This window comes from Gobio gobio, assembly GCF_949357685.1.
Source record: "Gobio gobio genome assembly, chromosome: 8".
Taxonomy (NCBI): Eukaryota; Metazoa; Chordata; class Actinopteri; order Cypriniformes; family Gobionidae; genus Gobio; species Gobio gobio.
The window spans coordinates 35,213,647-35,239,712 of record NC_137114.1 but is presented as its reverse complement, the minus strand read 5'-3'; the positions used below and the strand labels follow the sequence as shown (position 1 = coordinate 35,239,712).

Genomic DNA, 26,066 nt, shown 5'->3' with positions numbered 1-26,066 from the left:
AATAGAAATTTGAAATGTATAACTCAGAAAAACTGTCCCAAATAATATTCGCCTTGGAGTGAAAACTGCAGTTTGTTCAAATGACTAACTCCAAGTACAAGCAATGGTAATGATTACACCTTTAATCTCTTGAACTGATCTGACCTTAATTACTCCTGTTTGCTCTTGTATAGCACAAGACGACAACACTTTAGGCTCCAATTCTCGCTATTAACTAGTTGATTATTAGCATGCATATTACTAGGGTTTTGTCTGTTTATTAGTATTTATAAAGCACATATTAAAGCCTTATCTACATTACCATATTCTACATCCCTAATCCTACCCAATACCTAAAGGTAATAACTACCTTATTAACTATTAATAAGCAGTAATTAAGAGTTTATTGAGGCAAAAGTCATAGTTAATAGTTTGTTAATAGTAAGAATTGGACCCTTATCTAAAGTGTGACCCAGAAGACTGTTGTCCTTGGCTTCAATCTGGGATAAAAATCTAATATTAGAATTGTTGTTGAAGGCCTGTCGGTGCTCTGAAGGCAGAGGGACCAGAGCAATCAGCAAGCCACAGCAAGAGAAGCATCCTTGATAACTCTGACAAAAGAAGACCACATGGCGGGGACAAATGAGACTGTCGCACATGGGACGGACACCTTAGCTCTGTAATGAGGAGTCATGAGAATTAGGGTGAGAGAGGCATAAAGAAATAAAAAAGGAAACAAAAATAGAGATTCAAGGAGAGAGAAAGAGAAAGAACAATAGAGATATTAAAACTTCAGGTCCCTTATGGACCACGGCATATGTGTACCCGGAGGAAATCTGTATTGCTCGGAGATTGCTCTTATAGCTCCGGAGATTTCATTGAGATGTCACTTCTATAAAATGAATGCGGATTGTACAGTAGTATTAAATTAGTCTTGGAAGACTGCTAAAAGAAATGTTTACATTGAAATCTGACTTTTGATTGAATAATAAAAAGTGGTTACATTTATATAGGAGACAGAGTGATGAAGCCAATCAGTATATATGGATATTATTAGGAGGCCATGATGATGGACTGAGGCCAATGGGCAAATTAGGCCAGGATGCCGGGTTAAACCCCTAGTCTTTTACGAAGAACATCATGAGATTTTTAAGTGACCACAGAGGGTCAGGACCTTGGTTTAACGTCTCAACCAAAGGACAGTTGAAACAGTTTGAAGTTGAAATCAGATTCATTTCAAGAATTCTACAAATATCATGTGAAATTACTAGGGCCTGAGAAGCAGGAGACTCAAGAGTCTGTGGAAGTGATATCATGGAAGTGTGCGCCACTAGTGACCAACTGTCAAAAACAAAAAGACAAAAAGAGCCACGCCCTAATCTCACACCACTGGTTGAGCCTGTGTTGCTGTCCTGGGCTGGTCAGGATGTTTACTAAGGGCTTACATATAGCTGTATCTGCATATTAAACTGGGATAAAGCATTTAAACACCAACAATTCAGCTCCATAAGGTAAACCTCAAATTTAGTGTAACATTCAGAGTTTCCTGAAAACTGGGTGCAGTTTGAATCCCACTGAAGGTCGTCATCCACCTGACCTACTTTCTTTCAGTTTCTATCTCCTTATTCTTCTTTCTTCACCTCCACTTTCTGCCTCCCTCTGAGCACCACAGCTCAGAGTAAAATCAACTTAGACATAACTCCTATTCCAGGCTTCTTCCTCTGAAGCCCACCGTCTTGGCCCAGAACCGCAGGTGGCCAACAAACTCCCAATGGAGGTTGCATTCGAGAGCACCGAACACAGGATAAACAGACTGTCTCTTTCTTTCCTCATCTTCCGCCACCGTAAACCACCATGTCATGTCTCATATATAAGGTATCGTATTCCATCCTTGCTGGGGGTGGTAGGGTGCAGTCAGTGCCGTCTTTCCCCCTGATGAGCTGGAACTGCAGAAATGGATGTGTGGCAGACACACTCACATCGATCGACAGGCTGGCAAACCCCTCCTCCCTGCCGTCGCAGATGGACCATGGCCCAGGAGCGTTTAATTAAAGAGCATGTGAGAACAGCTCCCAGCTGCCACCTCTACGAAAGCTGAAACCTCATGACGGCCTCGAGCTCTGCCCTCCCTCCTGACGCACTCATGCTAATCAAAGCCGCTTTCAGGATGCGGAACAGAAAGGACAAAATCAAAATCGCCTCCATCAAGCGTGGCAAAGGACGGAATGGCAAAGTCTTTCACAGCAAAAAAAAAAGAAAAAAAAGAAAAAATGCCTGTGAATATGATCAAATAATGACCAATAATATGCATGGGGGAACGGAAGGGTCGTCAATCAAAAGCTTTGAATCAAGGCCACTGTGCTCTATGCAAATAGACAGCAAATGGGAAACGGGATTTGCTGGGAGGCACTCAAAAACTAACAAGAGTCTTACGAGCCATCAGTGAAGAACACACGCAGGCATAGTGAAGCACTGCTCATTTCCGCAATCTTTCTTATTCAAATCCACCTTGATTACTCTGTAGAGGTCTAGGCTGGCTGAGACAGCAATGCAAAAAGGGGTAATATCAGTGATGGTAGGCTCTGACAAGTAACGCAGTGCAGGTGAGGATTTCTAGCAATGCCTTATTCATAATTCATAAAATGTTGGATCATTTTGGGCAGGATTGTCTGTCAAAGCCATATCAGTTCTAAGATGCAAAATTCAAAATTCAATTTGCAAAATCGCATGTCAATGAAGTAGCACCAAAGAATTTAAGCAAGAATATTTTGTCCATATCAGTGACATCACAAACCCTAAAATGTACATAAACCCCGCCTCCGGGAACATCCAACAAAGGGGGTAAGGCCATGTTAAGAAGAGGAAGAGTTGTTGTAGTAGAGCACATTTGGGAGTCTGCTCAAGCTGTCACTTCCGTCTTTTCACATTTATTGCAATACACCACGCAACACAAGTGCAATAGCATGTCATAAAAGCAAGATGACAACATAAGTTATAACCATAACTAAACTAAACTATACCTGTTCTATCTTCATGCAGCATATATTCTCTGGCTCTGAAGGCATTTTACAACAGTTCCCACGCGAGCGATTTATAGATTATCATGACATGAATATGCTAATCGATTACTTGAAGATAGTTAACTCCACATCAGCTACATACAGTATATTCATCAACTAACCATTCAGAAATTTCCAGTTGCATTCTACATTTTCTCCAATATTGTCCGAATCCGGTTTTGAACATAAAAGTCTGAACAGCTTCTGACATTTTCTGTGCGTGTCTGCGTGAGGTAATCGGAGCTGCTGACTCGAGCTATTGAAGCTTTCAAAATCTGGACTACTAATGGACTACTATTTAAAAACTAAACAACCAGTGGATTACTATTTCACTTCTTGCGTGACAATAAGACAGATTCATGCTTCAGATATCTGTTTGAAATGAACAACACAAATAAAATTACAATGTCACCCCATTCCAGTGAATGGGAACTGAAAGAAAAAGAAAATCATGAGATTTGAAACTTTTCAAGAGAACTGAAACGCTGTTTTTCATTGGTGATGTCAATTTGGAATATGTCATGACTTCCATGTTCATAAGAAAACATGGCTATTATCACTGAAGATCCATACAAACACTCTTTTACACATTTCACCTAAGAAGCAATTACCATTTGCACATTTAAACACACATGTATTGTATTATTTAAAAGCAAAGTTCTAAGCTCTGGCGTTGTTGCCGTTTATTATCCTACTAACCGATTGCAGTTGTTAGAAAGGACACCTGCTCCGTCTCCTTCCCATCATTGTATACAGCCAAGTGCCAGATGCCCGAGTCCATGTACTGTATAAAGCCTGTATCGTGACTGGTGAGGGGCACCAGGCTCCGCTGCTGGGCTGGAAAAGGCGGACCCTCAAGGCCTGGCAAACCTTGCGACAGGAGTCGACGGCCATCCAACAGCTCCACAAAGTCAAACTGGAGACAAGGAGAGACAGACAGACCACAAACAAGCATTAGGACTGACACCAGAGCCTCCAGGAGCTGATAAGTCCTACATGTTGGAGCCTCCAGGAGCTGGTCTCTGAGGGCAGGCTGAGACTGTGAGAAGAGGACTAATGCTAGGTGTGAAGAGACAGCTGCTCTCACTGTACCAATTAATGCAAATTTATGTATAATGTTGAATCTCACACCTCCAACCTGTACGGTTTAGCTTTAAATAAAGTCATACAAAAATTTAGAAATCATATTTTTGCACAAAGTGTTGAAACAATAATAGTAGTATTTTGTTGTACTTTTATGCTGATTTTAATATCATGGTTTAGGTTTATACCTGTAAGTTAATATTTACAGCATTTTAAAATATCACAAAAAATATGGTAATGAGAATCTCATGCGAATCATAATTTTTATTAATTTATTTATAACATATTATAAAAAAAAATAACTAATTCTTCAGTTTCCCATGATCCTTCAGAAATGATTACAATATGCTGATTTCTGCTCAATAAACATTTCTTATTATAATGTTGAAAACACTTAATTTTTTGTAGAAACACTTTTTTTCCCCAGGATTCACTGATGAACAAAAGAAAAAGAGTTCAAAAGAACAGCATTTATTTGAAATATAAATTTTGTAACAGTATAAATGTCTTTTGTGAAAAATAACAACAACAAAAAAAACCTCATTTATACTATATATAAGTAACATACCACAAACTTTTGAACGTAAAGTATGTAAAACATAGTTTCTTATTTATTTCAATTTTGGTATGACATTTGACCTTCACATTCTTGTTTGACAGTTGTTTATAAGCCAAGTAAGACATTAAGCGATAGCATTTAAAATAAATCGAAATAACATTTGAAGGCTTTATTTTCCTCCCAATCAAACACATTATTACTGTATCTACATGTCTTATTAAGGAACAGAAGTGCAAAAAAATCTGCAGAAAATTGAAGAGGAGAAAAACGTAAAATCTTTTCTATCAACCAAGGTCTTGGAGTAATTTCCTGTGACACAATACCACTGCACATATATGAACCAAATCAATACAGGGAGGCAGAGATGCTGTGTGTTCGATACTATAATTAAGTGTCTGTTTATGTCAAAGCCTTTGAGATGAGTCTTAGAGACGATAATACGTCACAAAATGAAATGGATTCTTGGGGGAATATGCTACTTTAATTATTGACAAATGAATGTAGGCGAGGGATGGTGTGGGGGGAGACAAACAAATAAAATTGGATTGTTTTTGTTTATTTAATTAAAACAAGCTCTGTTACCTTTTAATGGAAGTAGGATAAGCTTTTGTAAGGTCGTTTTGTTTATGTGTGTAATTTTCGATGTTAAAATACACTTGTTCAACCAATGGTGTAAGTTGGCCAATGGGCTGGACTAATATGGCAGATGGAATGTTCTGGAACATCTAGTTCCACAGAATCTATGCAATTCAGCTTTAAAAATACAAACAACAATTAGCGGTTAGCATGCACACTCCATTTAGGACAAGTGGTTTTGATTCCAGCCTGAATAGTCTCTCAATCCTGTTCACCTCTTGTCCTCATGTTTTGTCACCTCTTTCTACTTTCATTCTCATTAAAATGGCAAAACACAAAAAACATCCAAACATTTGAATGAAAAAATATAACAAGCATTGTTTAAATATTCATCTGAGTGGACTAACTTATTCGACCCACCTGTGTGTGCGACGGAGGCAGGCCTCTCCTCCCGTAGATCCCCACCAAGGCATCTTTACTAAGAGACACATTAAATTTGAGGTACATGGGGTGGTCGATGAAGACCTGCGACCTCCAGAAAACTCCAGGCGGGATCAGCTGGCCGACTTTGCGGCCCACGTCTATCTCGCCCATGTCTATGAAGCTGTCCTCCGGGAAAAAGCCATCTAGTTTACCTGTGGAAAATGAGATCTATCAGTCAGCTAGACGCCTCATAAATCCACCATATGGTGCGAGGAGAGGGTCAGTGTACTGGGTGAATGACCCTCTTGCTGATTTTCCATCACATCAGGAAAAATAGCCACACTGACCATTGACCATAAAGCTAAAAATGCACTATACAGGTGCTAAAACTGGTTTTATAAGTTTAATTTAAAATTATTTTGCAGTAAAATCATTTTTTTAAAGGTTTTTACTTATGTAGTATGTATTAATATTATTGTTTACATTACTTATATAATAATAATAAATGAATTAAATTATATAACATATATATATATAGAGTATATAAATAAAGATATTTTATCAACATTTCAAATTTGAAATATTTTTTTTGTATTGCTTCGAAAACAACCACTTTTTTATATTGTTTAATTTTCATTTGTTCTCAAACCGTTATTAAACACAGCAAGTGCATTTATGTTGACAGATCGTTTCAAGTCATTGCAAGTTCATTATGATTTGGGATTTGATTCTGAATTAATGAGTGATTTATATATTCGTTTTTTTTTTTCTTTTGTACTTTCAATTATTTACACATCAGATTTTTTTCTGAGGCACTTCCTTTGCATCCTGGGAGAAAACGCCCCTGCACCTAATTCTGACGTACCCTCCTCATTGGACCCTGAGGAAAGAGCAACATCTGCTCGCTCAGGTGGGTTGGCCAATTTCCGCCGTGATGGCGACAAAAGCAGACATCCTTGCAAAGAGAGCCCAGAGGACTCACAGGCAGGTTTCGCGTCGGGCTACACGCGCTACAGCAGATGGCAGTCTCCTCAAAAGTCAATCATTTGCAATGTGCTATATCTGGAGAGACAGGACATGTTTTCCCTTCTGCCAATTTACCGCCTCCACATAACGCATTACCACATCAGTCGCAATTACACATCTTGTGAAAATTCAGCTATGCCGCATATTGCTATTGGCCGAACTTAAGAAACTTGTCGAGAACATGACCGGGTGTTACTTCACACAAAATTAAAGAAAAAAGCAGAAAATAAGAAATTCTATTTTTCAGTGTGTCATCAAAGAAACAACAACAAACATAATTCTAAATGTTTTTCTGATGCAAGGCTTTTATTTTGAAAGATGTGCGTGAAAGCTGTTGACACTTCTGTCAGACACCGTTTAAGTAAAGAGTGCCTGAGAAAAATGTTCCTTCGAAGGCCACGAAGGTTGAAGCAAGTGTTGTTAAATGTGATGGTCTAGCCTACGGAGGATTGTTCTTGTCGCCTAGCAACTGTGACACCATTGACAAGCTGCAGTAACGTTTTTCCTGGAATTTGTTGTTTAAAAGTGGAATTCTGCAATTTCTCTCAAGAAGATCCTGTCGTCACTGGCGCACAATGAATTCTGGGGTAGACCAGGCCATGAAGGATCCATCTGCATTTGGAGGCCGCATTTGAAGGAGCCTTTGAATTGGCACAGCCTTTGTTGCGCAGCAGTGACGCAATCGGCCTTCGAAGGATGCAGCCTCTGACTTGGGATGCAGCTTGTATATCAGTGTCATTATTCTCACGTTATTTTTGTAGCTGGTTATGAAATAAAAAGTCTCTCACTTCAGAAAAATAAATGTTCCTGTCCTGTCAGATGTCACACTATACTCTTCAATTGCACACGTAAATGTGAAGGTGCACGCTTTACATCACTTCACTACAAATGAAATTACGAAATTTGCATGCAGATGTTCATCAGGATCAGTGTCCATGTTTCATTCATGTTAGTCCTATCCATTTACCATGGTAAAATTATTAATACCCCGCTTTATTTTCAATATTTTTGATGACTGTGGTGGCTCATGCCAACTTACTAACTTTATTGAATTATGAAAAACTAGTATGAATGGGGTAGGATATAAAATATTTAACTTTTGTTAGTGATATTCTTACAATATATGTGTATGTCGAGTAAAGTGGGATGGTACTTGTGTGTCAGTGTTAACCATTTTTGAGAAATAAAGCTTGGTTACATTTTTGGTCGTGGCTCAATGACCATGGGAAAATGTGGATCCCATGGCCAAACCACTCGAGAACCACTGTTATAAAGAATATCTTAAATGGTACATGGCACATCACAGTGCCCATGGAGTAAATTGCGATTCTCGTACTCCATGGCAAAACATAAATGTCCAGCTGAGTTGGCGAATACATGAATTTAAACAAGGTTTCACTGGCTCTTTCCAGATAACGTGTTTATGGGTTATTGAACTGATGTGAAGGTGCAATGTTCAGAAAACCTCTCCGGTACAGTGTTTATTTAAGTTAATACCAGGGATGTACAGCACAGTGATGCTGGATTGATTTGCTGTGTTCCTGATGACAATGTTACTCTGACAGTCAGAATTAAAAAGCCTGGCCTATTGATTTCCCCTCAGCCGCAGATGTCACTCAAACAGAGGCACCGCCACAGCCTCCATGTTTGTGGTTTCACTCGCTCCCTCTCTGCCAGCTGCTAAATGAAAAAAGACGTCTTGGCGACTCATCTATATGGTAATGGTCTGATCTCCCACCTTTTGTCCGAGGCCTGTGGCAAATCGAATGGCTAAATATGGGTTGTGCTCATGGAAAAGCAAACTTTTCCTACTGTACAAACTTCTGTCTCTATGACCGTGGGGGTTAGTGTCTGCTTTCTTCCGCTGCCAGGAAAACTCTTGTCCAGTCTTGGAGATGAAAGGAATGCATGGCTTTTTGGATGGGGCAAGTTCTAATCTTCCTTGAGCCCCTGGATACTCAATCCCTAAAGCTGTGCCATTCGTTCTTCCAGGAACAAATAATACCCTTCCCATTTTCCCTGCAACTTTCATTGGATTGTAATGCAGATCTCATGGCAAGCAACTGAGACTGGTCACAGCATGGAGCTGGCTGACAAATAATCCTGGATCTTGAAGTCTTTGAAAATCAAAAATAAGACGTTATAATACTGGCCAGTGTGGAGCGAAATTAGCGGGAGATGAGTTCATGCGAATCTGGCAGGAAATTAGCTTGAAATGTTGGAATGTGTTGTCGGATATGAGATGACTGAAGGGCATGAGTTCAAACGCTTGGCCGAAAAAAAATGTATAAGGTTAATCAAGGCTGAAAGAACTTCTTATTTTTTCCAAACAAACTTGTCGAGCTGCCGCATTTTTACATCAGGGCTGCCATTTATCTGCACCCTAATAAGGATCACTTTTTGACAAATCTCAAAGGAGTCAACATGAAACGGCATTCAGAATACATTTATCCAAGTAAAACATTCAGGGCAGAACTTGTTAACTGGACATTTCATGCTATACAGTAAAAATGAAGTTATTGGAGTACATTTTACAAGAAAATACTATTTCAGTTATTCTACTTAAAATATGTTGCGTTACATTTTTTTTAAGTTACAGCTTTAGAAATTGACTAAATTTGAATGAAGCCAAATCCGAATGCAAAAAACTTCAGAATAACATACAATGGCACATGCACATTTGTGATTTCATATTGACTTTAAACCATAAGATTTGAACATACCATCATCTTTGCTTCCTCGATCTGGAAACTCTAGACCTGTGTTGCCCAGAGGCGGCAAGCCCAGATCTGTGGGCAGATGTAGGCCACTCGTGTTGTCCTCCGTCAGCTGATATATCTGCCTCTGCATTGGCTGCAAATGCCAGTTGAGTCCGAAGAGGTGCATGGCTGCAGAGAAAGAGCGGCACCAGATGGTAATTTTACGTGTGTTGGAGCAGTGATTCCTGAGCATGTGCCTTGGTGTACATTATTTTAATTAAATTAGATTCACTAAGGAATACTATAGACACTGCATCAGAAAATTAACATCCTGAAGGCTGTGGGGTAATTAAACAAAGGCTATAAGAAAACAAATGTGTTTTGACTTGATTAATCTTTGGCAGTTTAAGAGCACCAAGAGAACCACAGCAGACTGCAGATTATTACGCAAATATGACGCCATCACTGTCGTTAGATTTGAAGAATGGACATTCATTCATTATAGCAATATGCAGGCAAACTGCATATTTGGGCAAGTTTTGTAGTTACAGTAGTTGGCTACAGTAAAAACAGTATTACTGTGAAATATTAATACAATTTAAAGTTATTAAACTATTATTTATTCCCGTGATGGCAAAGCTGAATTTTCAGCTTCATTACTGCAGTCTTCCTTGTCACATGATCCTTCAGAAATCATTCTAATATGCTGATTTGATGCTTAAGAAACATTTCTTATTATTATCAGACAAACATTTCTGTGGAGCACTTCTGAACACTTTTGATAAATGTGTCCTTACTCAATAAATGCAATAATATATATATATAAAAAAAATCAAAAAATAACAAAAAAATGTATTACCCCAAATAGAAAGTTTGTGGCAAGTAAGATAAAAAAAGGGGAAATAAATAATAAAAAACAATAATAAAATGATCAAAAGTGACAGTAAAGACATTTATTGTTAAGAAAGATTTCTATCTCAAATAAATACTGTTCTTTTGAACTTTCTATTCATCAAAGGTTCAAAAAATGTATCATGATTTCCACAAACACATTAAGCAGCAAAAACTTTGACAATAAACACTGATAACTAGTGTATATTTCATGGCACTGTGTAAACAAACAAGAACTTATTATTATTTTTTAAATAAGCATCAGCCCCCACCCTTAGGGGCAAAAAAGAAGAGAGAGAGAGAGAGAGAGAGAGAGAGAGAGAGAGAGAGAGAGAGAAAAAGACAGAACAACCCACAGACAGAAAAGAAAGCCCACAGGGCAACTTTCTTTTCATCCCCATTAGCTTGCTAATACCCCCAGTGGCTAAAGAGACAAGGAAATGATCAAGTCAGCAGGAACACAACAAGAGGTATATGGATGAATGCATGAGCAGCACCAGAAGACACAGCGATATTTCACAAGGTCAACAAAAGAAGCAACCATTGGGATGAACTCTGGTGGCGCAGTGAACAGGGAAGGAGGGGCCAGGCATGATGGATCACCAGGACAAGAATGGTCAGGACCAGCTTAGCCAGGCAAAACCTTGTCCTGGAAGTCTTCAGTCAGCATATAAAATGCCAACAAAAGGCCTTGGAGCTCTTTCTTACACAGTGGACATGAAAGTTCTAAGCACATGATGTAAGAATCCAATTAAGCTTGTGAAGCTGGGCTGCATACCAATTCACACTAAAAGTATGTAATTTACTGGTAATTGGAAAGTATACACTGTTGAGCACGCGGAAAACAGTATGAAAGTATTGGGATTCACTAACATGCAATTGTTTGATGCTAAAATATTTTCTGCTACCAAAGTTTTAAAATACAGAGGCAAGTATAAGATAGTCATTCATAGGGTTATTCCCCCAAAAGCATAAACACTGTGGTTTGGAGGCGCTATCACAACATCTTTGTTTGAGCATTCAGACCAGTCTGATTTAGCAACATTGGCTCTACTATTGGTTGGAAGTTAAAGGTCCTGTACCAAATGGAACCCTAAGCCCACACAATCTTCCTCCGAGTCTATACTTCCGTGATGTAATGCTACTTTGACTCTCAGGTAGAAGTCTGCTGTTCTGCTGTGGAGCTCGCAGGCTCGGCAAAAGTGCACATCGAGGGTGTATATCTCCCACGTGCAAGCACCCTTTTGAAATTTTAAATGACAAATGGGACACCCTACGACGGTCTTGTGGACTTAACAGACAAACGTATGTGGGGGCCATTGTAAGGCGACAAGACAGGGCCAAAAATTTAAGGAGAACCCTCACAAACTCAACCTCTTCCATAGTGCAAGGGATTGTGGACAATCCAGTATAGCATCCAGGCACTTTGTCACACTAATACCAATGCACTATGAATTGAGATGAGATAATCTTATAATGCATCTTATAGTACTGATGGTATACATATTGGGATGCAGCCAAAGTATGTAAGACAGTGTGGCAGTGTCGGAGTAGATAAAACAAATGATCTTGAGCCTTGTCTCTTTCCTATGCTCCATTTCTCTCCCTACATGAGTTCCTGTTTCTCCTTCATAAGTACAGAGCTGGTTTCAAATTGCACAAGTGGCTTTCTCTGCCACACTCTCTTGACAACCCGTAGTGACAATTCAGGGCTAAAATTACTTTTCCGCTCCACTCAATATTTCGGAGAGGTGACAGTGTATTTGTTTTGTGTGGCAGCAAATATCTTGTCTCAATCAGGGTGAGAAAAGGTCTAAATGAATGATTTATTCTTCTGTCAAAACACTTCTGAAAGAAACATATAGCTGGCACAATTACCAGACCTCCACTCAATCTTGATTTTTGTGTTAAAGAACACAACAATTATTCAGCAGATTCTTAGATTAAAGAATACCGAAACCAAAATTAGGAAGAAACTTTAATAGTACTACTTCAAATAAGGTGTTTACAAGACAATGCTCATAACCTACACGCCCTGTTAAATAACATTGACTATCAAGCCCTTTATAGGTATATAAAGTGCAGTGTTAAACACTTAAAAAAGTGTCTGGCACTGGAATTAATCAATTAATTTTTGGTGTTGGGTGTTGTTGTAGGGTCTTTTATTTCAAAATAAAACTGTTCAATTTCTAGTTATGTTCTTTGTACAAAGTAGTGGAGATACTTTGTTCCTTAGTGTTGGTGGTGTGGGGCTGCTGGGTACACCAGTTTCATCCTTAATAATGAAACTAATAGGGAAATGCCTCACTGAGTAGGGGCTGATCGGCTGGAGTGGTGTTTACATTCTGAATTCATTTTCAAAGAAAAACAAAGAGCTTTGTCTAATTGCTTCACTGGGCCTTTGCTTGCATATCCTCTGTCCTGCTTTACATGTTGTAAAATCAATGATCCTTAAGATTCTGCAAAGATGTGCTTGCCCTAGCTTAACCAGAAGCATCAAATTGGCAGTTTTAAAAGCCCAGTGCACGGCTCACAGACTGCGGATCAAACTAGTCGTGACAAATGGAGAGTTCTGCTTCGGATCCCTTTGCATGTTCTGCCATTAATAAAAGCCATATTACCTGGTAACCACCCCACATTTACTAAATGGTGAAAATGTGGCCGGAAAAACGATGAAGCCTTTGACAGGTGTTGCCATGGCGGATGAAAGTGGCCATCCTCCGGCTTACTCAATCAATAGCCATTTGGAAAATTGCAGGGTGCGCATTTTGTTGATTGCATTCCGACAGATTTGGACATTCCTGAAGAAAGGTCTGAATGTTGCTGTTACTTTTGCAAGAGAGCATTTGTGGAGGCGATAAAGAGTCGTGGCTGTCTTGGGAGACAATATAAATGCAAACGACCGGGCGCCTCCGCCCCCATCGGTACCACTGGAATTGACTGTGTCAAAGGCGGACAGACACGCCACGAGACAGATGGCTTGGTTTGTCATCACCCGAGATCGAGTAAGGCATTCCTCTAGCTCACTCTCTTTTCTGCAGCACACTGGTTGATTTGTGGCTCTGTGGGAGGAAGCGGAGAGTGCAGTTGGCGCATGGGCAATGGGGGTGGACAATCGAATCTAAGGCATCATGGGTCTAGGTGTCGTTCCAAATGTCCAAGTAATTGCTCCTTCAAGGGGCCCATCTACCATCTGGACCCCTTTGCTACTTCTCCTGTCTAGCTCTGATGTAAAATACCTCACACTTCCCGGCCACCCCCCGCTACCAAACCTCATTATGATTTATGTCTGAGCTGTCCCGGTAACTATGATTTCCAGAGTGCGTTGGAAAGAGTCCAGCTTATGAAATATGTTTCTCTGCCTAGCCCAAACTCTTCCATCATCCGAACTCACTCTCTTTCTCTCTCTCTCACTTAGCTGTCACTCAGGCTCCATGAGTAGAGCAAAGCAGGGACAGGTGGAAGCGGTCTAAACTGGGTGTTTTTTAATGAGAGTCCCGCTGGAACGGCAAGTGGAAAGACCCCACGACCTGTTGAGAGTAAAACGGCAGCCGTGCTGAAATGCAAGCCTGGACGCACACAACGACCCTGCAATCTCTGCTTTGGCAGGCCACTTTGGCAGATTCGTGCAAGCCAATTAGGAAGCAGAAAGCTCGAACAAACTACTGCTTCAGTCTGAGAGGAACACAAAGCTCATTACTGTTCCACTTCTGTGTTTGAAACCTTTGCAACACCTCATGAGAAACAGACAACAAAAGACACCATCCGTCCCATATTTACCTCCAAAAAAACACTTTCTCCCAAGTCAAGAAAAGAGGACAATGCTGGGATCTGTGGGCAGGGTAGTCCTCGGTTTAGAAATGCCATTTCTTGCTCATCCATCATAGAATGGACAGGGCACATTAGCAAGCATATGGTTAATTAATTCCCCTTAGACACTTGAATGGATGAGCGTTGAACACGGCAGCTCTCAGTCCACTCATTAGCCGTCTAATTACTCTGACACCCCTCCTGCAGGGATCCTGGTGTGCAAGATCTTTGGCTCTTTTTTGGCATCCATCTCATATTCAACTATGGAATCTTCACCAATAAACTTATCTAAAAACAGAAATACATATGTGGAGGAACCAGACACCACTTTTGCAAATTGAAGTGAGATAAACAAGATGACAGGTCTGAGGTGTGCCCTTGTTTTACACACAGCAATTTGGAAGTTTTTAAAACGGAAGGTTGTTGAGGGAGACTACTTCATTCAGTGAGGAGTTTGTTCTTGACTGAAGAAATATGATCTTTTTATAGCTTATCTTTCAGGTCTTTGTTGATTTCTTTCTTTGAGCACACATGGATTTTAAGCCCTTAAAATCACGTGTAGGTGTAGGTCAAATCAATCTGCAGACAAACCAGTGAGACCTCGGAGAGGTAAGTTTCCCCAGTCAGGAGTGCCTCATGTTTTCACAAAAATTCCCAGTGGAACTTCCTTTTTTCTATGTGCCCTCCTCTGCTCTCACTTCAAGTTCAGACTGTTGACTATAAATGAGAGGCAGTGAAATGCACATCATCAGTAAGTAGATCAAAAAGTCAATTTTTCACTTTCAATCTGAAGCTTAGAGGTATCTGCCAGGAGTGAATAATATCTATACTCCAGTAAGGGTGCATATAAAGTTTGGCCACAGAGAATGCACTTTCCAAGAATGGCTTAATGAAACAGCTTTGATTGGGCAGACAGTGAATAGTAACGTGCCAATTTACAAGGCAATTTTTATCCACAGTGATGCTACACTAATTGTAGAGAAAGTTCCCCTGGGATAACCTGGTGCTAAGTATTATGCTCAAGAATACCATGGTGGCTGAGCAGGACTGTGACCTGACTTCCCCATTACAAAGCCATTCATATTTAGGTAAAAAAAAGTCTCCACATTATAATTGAAGCCAAAATGTTGCTGTGACACAAACCCACAACCTCTATAAGACCTTTCAACCCCAGCAAACCAATCCTGGGTTGATATGATATGTAATACAAAAAGATACTTTGATGAGGGTAAAACTAAAAATACATCTAGCTGGTTGTAATTCTGGAGATAAAAAGAGACAGAAAACAAAAGTCACTTTAAGCCAATAGACAGAGTGAGTGTCTTGTGGCTATGACTGAGGTTGCATGTTGGGTGGTAAAATGAGGGCCCAGCAAGCTAAGAAATGAACACAGAGGGAAGCTGATGACCTTCAGATGCCGAGGACATAATGACCTTCTTAATGAGCATGCCACCACTGAGAAAATGGCACACAAATCCCAATTTTGCAATCTCACTCCTTTCAAGGAAGCAGTTCTTGCAAACTACACAGAAAAAGAATAGGGGGGAAATAGCAAAACTATGCGGCAAGTCAAAAACATCTGTCAGGAGGTTTAATTGGGTTCATTAGACAACACAGCTAGAGTTACCAATTACAGGCCTACATAATTAATTGCACTTGAAATTAAATATATTTTCTCATCAGCTTTTAATTAAACGTGACCCCTTGTTGTTGATTGAATCCCAGATTCTCAGGGTGAGCTACAGTTTCATGCGTGTTTACCTGAGGTGCACAGGGAGATGAGCTTGATTTTGGAAGAGGGCTAGGATGGGGTGGGGTGTCTGTAATTACATGAAGTGATTAAGATACATCAGCTTGGTGGGCTTTTCGGGGCTCCTAACAAGGTCAGAGCTTAACTAGCCCTCTAGCTAAATGAGAGAATAACTTCATTAAGCTCAGTGCTTAGGCATTTAATGTTGACAAAAGCATCTAGATTTGTTCCAAAAAACATAGTGAGCTTCTTCCTACTATGCTGTTGCCTTTTAAGACAGTCTTTAGGATAGCTCAAGATAGCATTTCTGCATGGCACACATTTCTAGCCATTCATTCTACCTTGACACTGAGCACAATGAGGCATCTTTGAAGAAAGCATGACATTGCTGCCTACTGGTGGCCTTCGTGCCTTGAGGACATCCATAATGTCGTCTAGGTAGGCAGGATACTAGTTTTTGGAACACGGATCTCTTTTAAATAATTTCAAGCTGTCACACTGTATACTACCTAAATGCTACCTTTTAAGGCAGAAACCTAACGATTCCTAAAAGTGATTTAAAACCTTTTACATAAGGCAGCTACTAAGGTCAGTCACTCCACACCACATAAATACCTCAAACAAATCACACATGATTACCTTAAAATGCTGCATAGGTAGGCTGGTCATTAGTGTTTTGAACAAAGCTTGGCAATTAGCATTATCAGCTAACAGAATTTTAATTTAGGTTCCAAATCACTGCAGAGAATCACAGGGTAGCAATTAAGATTTTTTAGTTTTTTCAGCCAAAAATAGATAAATGGATGGATGGTTAGAGCTCATTTTAGTTCTGTTGCAATGCATATTTATTCTCAGTGCCTAAGCTGTGGAAAGCTGTTTATTGTTAATAATGAAAACACATCTGTGAGATCTCCATTTGGATGCACCTTGTGCAAATGACTTGCACTCAATTTTTCCCCCCATATTTTCAACTTCAAAAAGTATTATTTCATTTTGTGAGCTCTGTGTTAGATTACACAGAACAATTTACATCCTAAGCAGACACACATTATGCAAACCTATTTCATGCTGTCCTCTAAAAGATATTGGGTAATACAAAACATTATTGTTATTATTGATTTACTCTCGAAGGAATGGACTTTATTTGGAACTGATATAGACAAGCTCTTATCTTCTCACATGCATGTCGGATATTCCACTTCTTTCATGGGATTATATGAAACACATAACAGAATTATTAGCAGACACCTAGTAACATTCTGCATCACAGTAAAAAAAAAAGGTATGTTTAAAGGTATGTTTAAAGTCAATGTTCAGAACACTAATATAGCTGTATATACAATGCATCACAGACAGTTACTGATTCAATGTAGCCACTGTTAAACTACAGAAATGTTAACCACGCAGGAAAAAATCAAATCACAACCAGCACAAACTGTTGCTATGGCTTTATCTTATCTCACTTTATCTGTTGTCCATTATTGATTTGGCTCACTGACCAAGCTGAATACAGTTGTGGGACATTGAAATTTCCTAACAATGTGAGAGATCAATAATGTTCACTGTAATCTGCTGGAGCCGAGCTTTCAAATGATTGAAAGGTGAATCACATACAACATCTTTATATGCGTCACTACTCAGGCACAAGGCGGTAACAGATCAAATTCAACACAAAAGTCGTATCAGTCTCTTTCAGTGAGATGTAGTACTGATTACCATCAGCAGCTTGGATTCAGAGAAGTGCTTAAATGGCAAAACATCGTTTCAGACAATCTTTAGTATTACAAAAAGTAAAGAGTATAACAAGTACATAGTAACGAGTAAAACCGTTTGCTGACCACCAAGTTGGTTTGTACTTGTCAGGATTTGTCTGGTTTGAAGATTTTAGACTGTTTTTGTGTCCTGTCAGCTGGATATCCAGACAGATCAGGTAAAACAGTTCAGCAATCCTGGGGGACCAGCTAAACCAGCTAAGAGTACCAAACCACATTCAAGCTTGGTTTTAAATAACTACAAAAGAAACCCATAAGCCATCTTATATATCGGTCACATCTCTGACACAGTTTTATGAGTGGATGAGGACGTAGAGGGGTGAACTTACCAATAAAGTAGGCCAACAGGAACACCAGGGTGACGGAGATGAGGATGGCACTGAGGGCAGCACATTTCCAGTTGCAGTGCTTATAGGGTTTCTTCAAGCTAAAGGCAGGCCGTGAGAAGGTGTTCCGTGGCAGGGGCCGGGGTGGAGGTGAGTAAACCGTGCTGGACGTCAAAGGGTAGCCGGGAGAAGTTGTGCAGTACAAGGGCGAGGTCCCGCCAGGCTTGAACAGAAAGTGTCTGCAGAGACGCAGAAAACGCTGTTGCTTATGTTTGAAATATATGGGGCGTTAGAGAGCACCGTGTGATAACTGTTTTCTCATCATATTAAATAGTATCTGTAGAGTGTGTAGGCTTGTGTTCCCACACTGGTCAGTACTGCTGCCGCTAAGCACTTTTCCAAGCTGTTGCCATAGCCACCTCTAAGTGCTGGCTGGCAGCAAGACACACTGTGCCCCGTGGGGTGCGTTATATCGGAATTTTGAATCAATATCAAATTTAATTTACAGCCCGAGTGACCACAGTGGACTCTTGTTAATACAAGCCCTCGTAGTGACTTCTAATTCACCTTAAGGGTGTGTGTGTCAATAAGCTGTGGGATATTGCAGGATGTACATTATCAGGACAGCTTATTCACTGTGGATGAGGCCAGTTCTCTTGAAATACTCTACAACGCGTGTCGTAATCTATGGTGAAGTCACTGACTTTGAAAACTGCAGTCAAGCTGTACTGACCAGATGAGGGGGAAACTCAGAAACCACGGTAGCCTAATGAGGTACAAGAACAGACTTGCAAAAACTCTTAAGCCTAGTGCACACTACAAGACAGAAGCTTGTTCAGCTTGCTCCCCTTCATGTTTTAAGTCTGACTTGTCTGCGAAAAGGCAAAGACGGTAGCCTCTTAGCATGTCTCACCGAAGCTACTCCGAGTGTGTGCACTTGCGAGACACGTTCCAAGATGCTCCAATGTCCTTTCCCGATAACCTCATCCCTAGTTATTTCCTCTCTCTCTCTCACTGTCCTGTCCAATTAAAGTTGAAAATGCCCCTAAAAACATCTTTTAATTTCTGATTACTAGCATTAAAGGGTTAGTTCACCAAAAAATGAAAATTCTGTCACCATTTACAAGTTGTTCCTTGTACATAAAGGGATTTCTTCTGCTGAACAAAAAACAAAAAAGAAGACATTTTGAAGAATGTCGGTAACCAAACAGTTGATCATTGACTTCCATACTATTGTTTGGTTACCCATATTCCTCAAAATATTTTCTTTTGTGTCCAGCAGAAGACAGAAATCCATACAGGTTTGTAACAACTTTACAAGCGAGTAAATAGTACAGAAGTACAGAATTTTCAGTTTTGGATGAACTATCCCTTCATGTTTATCCCTTAAATGTCACAAACATGACACAAAAAAACCTCTACAACTATGAGACTGCTGAAAGTGCTATTTTTGAGTGATAGTTCACTCAAAAATATATATATAATTCTGTCACCATTTATCCAATGACAAACCTGTATGACTTCTATCAAGGTAACAAGCTTCTGTCTTGTAGTGTGCACTTGGCCTTATGAACAATTTCTAATAATGCTAATGCCTTCTGGGTTAATTAGAAAATGTTGTTAGTTCGGTGTTCAAAAATAAATGTTTAAATAAAAAAATAAAAACATGCAATAGTTAGTGATGAAAAATGTTAGATTCTGTTACAAATTGCACTATGTAATGAGAAACAAGTGTGCACAGATACCACTATGCAGCATGGCAAAGCAGATTCCGGCAGCCGCGGTCAGATCATGCAACATACCCATCAGTGTAAGCGCCGTCACGGCGAGCTGTGGCCAGTATGTCCATCTCTATAAAGTTGTCCTGTAATGTCTCTAGGAATGTCTGCTTTGCTATGTTTCTACACACAGGTGGAGAGATGGACAGATGGAACGAGAGTGAGACATGCGTGCAAGAGGGAGACACAGATGTGCAAACACAATAATGCGATCACCCGGCGAATTTGTGTAAATGGACAAGAGTGGAGAGGCGGGCGGACAAGGACAAACAAACTCCATATTCCAATGACAGGGTGCTGGTGCTGGACCCAGAGCCCAATTTGGAACCGTTCCATGTATTTCAACTGCAGGGAAAACGGTTTTCGGGGGCAAAGAAATAAACAAACTCTAATCTAAACCTACTGTTCTCAAACTATTAAACAACAACAGAGGGCGGGAGAATCTCCTCATTCAACTTCTTAGTCTAGCAAGACAGATGTTAAACAAAACTAGATGAAACAAAAGCTTACTGTTATCAATTACAAAGCTGTTCATACTGGAAAGGACATCTCGAGGCTTGTGGGAAAGCAGCTTTGAATGTTAAAATGTTTTGCAAGACTCTTAAAAAATGTGAAGAGCTATGGTTTAAGAAACGTAGCCAGTTATGAAAACGTTCGCCTCTCCAGTCAGTTGAAATGTGGGGGCGGTTCTGAAAGAGGTCCGCAGGCTCCCTAGCTGGGCACCAGCACCATTTCAGTGAAAGTTGGGAAACAAGAGACATCCTTATGGAACTAAAGTGCTGTGTGGGCTTTTTATCCCTGTGAAACCCAGCACGCCCCGCCCGAGAGCGTTCACGTTCTTTTACTGCACATGTACCTTGTGTTGTACGACCCATGCCCCTCTCTGCAAGCGTCCTGTTCTTCTCTGATAAACATTAGAGTATTCTGGCTCCTTTATGATTGTGGTTAGAAGAAAACAAGGCATTACTTTTCCATTCACTTCTCCACGTTCTCTGTGTTTCAGGGGCTGACACAACACTTTTTAGAAGAATCACACATTATACTGACAGAATTCCCTAGTGGTTATGCTAAATCCTTCTTTAAGATGTGATTTTTTTTTTTTTGAATAATAAATGGTTTCATAAAGCAGAGGTTTATTAACATTCAGAGAGGAACGCATTCAGTGAAGCATGTCTGCTGTAGCTCCGTGCCCCCTGAGACGGTTGTTCCATAAGGGAAGACTGAGATAATGCAATGGAGAAATGAACCGTCAACATGCACTGAGCAGGCGCAACACCTTCAATTCAACAAGAGAAAATGTTTGTTTTCTTTTCTTCGTGGCTGTTCCAGACCGCCTGCCTACTCTGCTGATTGTCTTTGGCCGGCTTATGTACATTTGTTCGTTTGTTTGGGCATTGAGAGGCAAATTAAAGTTTTAAACGAAGACGAGAGGGGCCTAGAGGCCAGTTTGGAGGAGTCCGAGAAAAATGCATAAAAGCAGCCAATAAGAGAATGCCATTGCCTGGCTGTCGTCCAATGAGAGGGCTCGGTAAGCCAACTTATCCAGGGACTCATCCAACCCATTCCAGCTCGCTGTACAAAAGTCGTGAGGGGAAACATTACAAAGCCATTAGCTAAAGACTAAATGACAGGCCATCTTTCACTGCCCTTGTGGATATTGCTAATGGATATTCCAATTTCATCAGAGGGATTCGGATAATTGATCGCTCTTTTTTTAGATAGGAGGGAGGTGTGTGTGTGTGTGTGGGGGGGGGGGGTGATGTCACTGATTTACTCGGTTTCCACCACTCTCCTCATGCCGCATGTCGGCTGGTGTGACCATCTGTTTCCCTTTCCTGTGGGAATACCTGGTCCAGATTAAAGTTTTGGGAAATCCATGATGTTTAATCAGTCATTATGTTGCTAACTGTCCCTCCGCAAATTCAAATTAACAATCATTTTCCTGTTGAGTGGACCGTTCACACTCATGCCGGTCACAAACACATCAAGAGGACAAAGAAACTGCGAGTCTGTAGGCAAGTTTCCTAGTGCTTATGATTATTATCAAACCATATGAACAGTTCAGATGCAAAAGCCTCTAAAAGCCACTTTGGTCAAAAATGAGATAACGATACTGAGTGAATGCTCTCCGCATATAGTATACGTTCATAAAATACATTCACTTCAAACCCACTAAATGCCAGCCTCAGCCCATTCAGAAGTACCGGTACATAGGTAGAAACCTATACATATATAGGAGCCTGACAAAAATGATATTTTTAATACTTAGAAGCTTTTGCATCTGAAGTCTTCATATGTGTAAGATACTTTCATTTTGGTTTGGAAAGGTTACGGTGTGGCTCCAAATATGTTACGTGCTTATGAGGGTGATGTTGGTTTAAGTCTGGCCTGCAACATTTCTTGATCTTACCTACCCCATTATTTCCTGCCACTATCCATTATAACTATTTGAGTGAATCTCACAAAAGTACGGACTGAGTTATATTTCACTATAAAATAAATGGGCAACAAAATGAAGATCATTTTAGAATCATTCAGGGAAAATTCTTGTTCACTAATGAGAAAAAAAAACATTATCATTGCTAGTACAGTAATAAATAACCCTGTATAGACACAATGTTGTGTTATTTTTAACTGAATTGAACATATTCATATATAGTCCAACACTCATATACTGCAAAGATGAATACTTGTTCATTAAAATATTATTTAGTACATTTTTCAAATGGATATTATCCAATTATATAAGCATCAAAATGCTGAAAAATATATTTACTGTATATATTCATTTTTAACATTGTCAGCATTTTTGATTTTTGTAATAGTTTTCATGAGATTCGCTTGTCATATAAAAGCAAAAAACTTTGCAATCCGATCAGTAAATCATTACGACTTTGAGATCCGAGACCCGAGAGATGTACAGATGCTCTTAGCACAAATATAGTCCAAAATAACTTATATTTATTGCAGCTGCTGTAAAAGTTTTAAGACATTTGAGTTGTTGGCTGGGTTGAGCAGAGCAGGAGATGGAGGTAATTTGAGTATCAGTATGTATCATTTCTCTTCGGGCTGGTCTGACAGCGCTGATTTGCCTCTGCCATGCATGAGGAGAATCCTGAGCAATGCAAACAGACATCTGAGAGGTTCTTGACTGATCTCCTCCACACAAGTGCCTCAGATAGAGGCAAACAGAGCAAGGGCTGATGGGAGATAAATAAGGAGCTGAGTTTGTAGCAAAGCCCCCTTGAGATAAATCGCCATCTATCTATTGCATTTTGGGCTTGAGATATTAGATCAAATGCCCAGCAAGCCCAGGAAAACAATGCTTTTCACTTGTTGTATATTTACTCATGTTTTGAATGGATTTTGGCCTAATACAGAAATATATGTAAAAACTGAGGCACCATGTGATAGACCGTGAAGCTTCATTTAATTCTTAATTCAGCTGAACACTTAAGGTCATTCCTACTATCAACACATTTTTATGTCTAATCATACTGTATTTTTTTAAATAAATAAATATGGGGGGGTAAAGATGGAAAATATGAAAAACCTGGCAATTTATTAAGAAATACACCAGGTATTTCTTCAATGTTTATTAAAAAAGTTATAAAGTTATAAATCAACTTATATATTTTTTTTCAATATCACTTTCCAACCTCTTAGTCTTTTGTAAAATCCCTTTAACTAACTACAGCCTGTTCCTTAAATGTCAACATCCTCTAGGAAGTGACATAATTTTGGCTGAAAAAAACTTTGGTGAATTCAGCTCTGATTAGCTTTCTGTAATGTTTCGTGCTATGAATTGGTTTGTCTTGAAATGTCGCATCTTGCTATATAAAATATCACAAAATTGGTATAATAATATTAAAATATCTTCAAGTTGACACCTCAAGTAAGCTAACTGGCTAACGTTAGCTCTTTATTTCCATTCTTTTAGGTTCCATTTTGTTAATTGTCTCCCTATCAAGTTATAATTGATAGAATGTATATGCTTAATATTGAGCAGAATATGTTTTTGAAAGTCAGTTATACTGTTTTACAGAAATATTTCTTTAAATGACAACACATGCATTAAAAGCTACTGCATTACAGCAGGAATGACCCATTAAACTATATTGTGCGTCAAGTGGAGATAAAAGGCTACATAAAGACTCATTAACTATTAAGAGTGTAGTTGAACTTTTAAGCAGATACAAATAGCGTAAAACGCTTCATGCAGCCAGCATATGCATGCCTTATGATGCATTATAAACGGCTAATGTAGAGTTACTCAACTCAGTTCGACATCACAAAGCTATTTCATTAGAACATGAGAACAGCACAGCCCTCAATGTACCTGGTCTCTAGAGGAACGTTGCTGTTGAGAAGCCAGTTGTCCTGGGCACTGCCTGAGTCCTGGGCACTTGTAGGCCCCTCATTGGGAGCCGAGCTATCAGTGGGTGCCGGGCTTGGGTTACTGCGCTGGGTATAGTTGCTGTGGCTCAGAGAGCCAATGGAGGCGGTGTGGTGCTGACTGGGGGAGTGGGAGTGCGACAGGGGCAGTGGTGGCGTCCGCAACCGGGAGTGGTTCTGGAACGAGCCCTCTGAAACAAGAGAAACAGCACTATCAGCAATTAAACAATTGAAATCACTGCAGTGTTCATTAGCATGTGGTCTACAGACATTTATCTGTAATGTTTTTTCTGATACTGCATAGGTAAACAACTCGATTTTCAAAGATAAGTCAATGATAAGAAGTTGTCTAAAAAGAAACACCTAGCTTAAATCTTACTACCCTGTGTCGCATCCAAATAAAGCTCCGGCTTCTAACAGCTGGAATCCCACAAACACTCATCAGGCAAAATACGCTGCAGACAATCTGTCATTATCAAGTAGACTGAATTACCCCTCGTCAACCTGTTTGAAATTCACGCCATGATCAACTGCAGCTTGTGTGGTTGGACCTGACAAGACAGCTTCAGCTTCCGACAACGCTTTTGTCTACTAAAGCCACTTTGCGTCATGGGAGATGGGGGCTATCAGACATGAGATTGTGAGCATCAGATTGTGGCAATCCAGACGCAGATAAAGACCTTGTGTCCTTGTGCGCTCCACAGCCATTCATTTCCATATCTGCTAAACCATTCATCAATCAATAAACTAGCGCCTCATTGCGCTAAGAACCCTTACTTAACAAGAACAAAGCAGTTTCATTTTACACCTGTCGGCAACGCTCAACGGCCTCTTTACTGAGAACTTAAGCTGTTGCTAAAGGTGAGACTAGTACGCTAAAGATGTTTTATTTACATTTAACAACTTTACCATTGTTCAATAAAGGTATAGCTAATGTGCTAAGAATGTTTATTAACATTTAACAACTACCATCATTCGTTAAAGGGTATAGCAAATGTGCCAAATGTTTTATTTACATTTAAAACAACTTTCATTTGTTAAAGCTAATATAATGTACTTTATTTACATTTAAAAACATTACTTTCATTCACACAGGTATTGCTAATTTGATAAATATGCTTTATTTACATGTAAGCATTTCAGATTCATTTGTTAAAGATATAGCTAATAACGTTAAATATGTTTTATTTACATTTAAGAACAACTTTACCTTCATTCACTAAAAGCTAATGCGGTAAATATATTTTATTTACATTTAAGAACAACTTTACCTTCATTCACTAAAAGGTATAGCTAATGCACAGATGTTTTATTTACATTTAAGAACAAATTTACCTTCATTCACTAAAAGATATAGCTAATGCGCTAAATATGTTTTATTTACATTTAAGAACAACTTTACCTTCATTCGCTAAAGGTATAGCTAATACGCTAAAGCTAATACGACACACATATGTTTTATTTACATTTATGAACAACTTTACCTTCAAAAGCTTACCATCAGTGTCTACCAAATAAATAAATGTAGGTTATTTGCAACAGACTTTTAGTAGGCTAACTGACAGATATTAAACAAATAAATAGGCCAGACATACCGCTATTGCAAAAATAGATTTCACAAGACAAACAGACATGGATTATGCATAATGATGGGGACATCCTTCACAGTGGGTTATCTGAAGTCCGACAGTAATTGTCTTTTGTTACAGAAGCAGAGTGTTGACGGCTGTAGCTGCAATGTTTTTAACTAGATCATGTCAGAAACTGACAATCTCTAGAAGTTGAATCTGTAAATTCATTCTATCTAAAGAAGCGTCACCAAGAATAAAGATACAAATAAAAAAAAAATCTAAATTAATCATCAGGTGCTGGACAACTAGTCAAACATCCTGAACTATCAGCATCCTTACACCTTGTAAAAAAAATCTAATTTTTAAATA

The 26,066-nt window shown here is 39.4% G+C and overlaps 1 protein-coding gene across 2 annotated transcripts in view; it reads right to left on the bottom strand.

Annotated features, from left to right (window-relative positions):
* tenm4 (teneurin transmembrane protein 4) overlaps positions 1-26,066 on the bottom strand; it is a gene marked incomplete at its 5' end in the record, with an annotated part of 172,576 nt that overhangs the window by 92,399 nt on the left and 54,111 nt on the right. For both annotated transcript variants that reach the window (XM_079823975.1, XM_079823976.1), the window contains 6 exons: positions 3,738-3,954; positions 5,677-5,891; positions 9,429-9,593; positions 17,957-18,192; positions 19,756-19,854; positions 24,071-24,317. In XM_079823975.1, the coding sequence (XP_079680101.1) occupies positions 3,738-3,954; positions 5,677-5,891; positions 9,429-9,593; positions 17,957-18,192; positions 19,756-19,854; positions 24,071-24,317 (1,179 nt within the window). The remainder of the gene's footprint in view (positions 1-3,737; positions 3,955-5,676; positions 5,892-9,428; positions 9,594-17,956; positions 18,193-19,755; positions 19,855-24,070; positions 24,318-26,066) is intronic.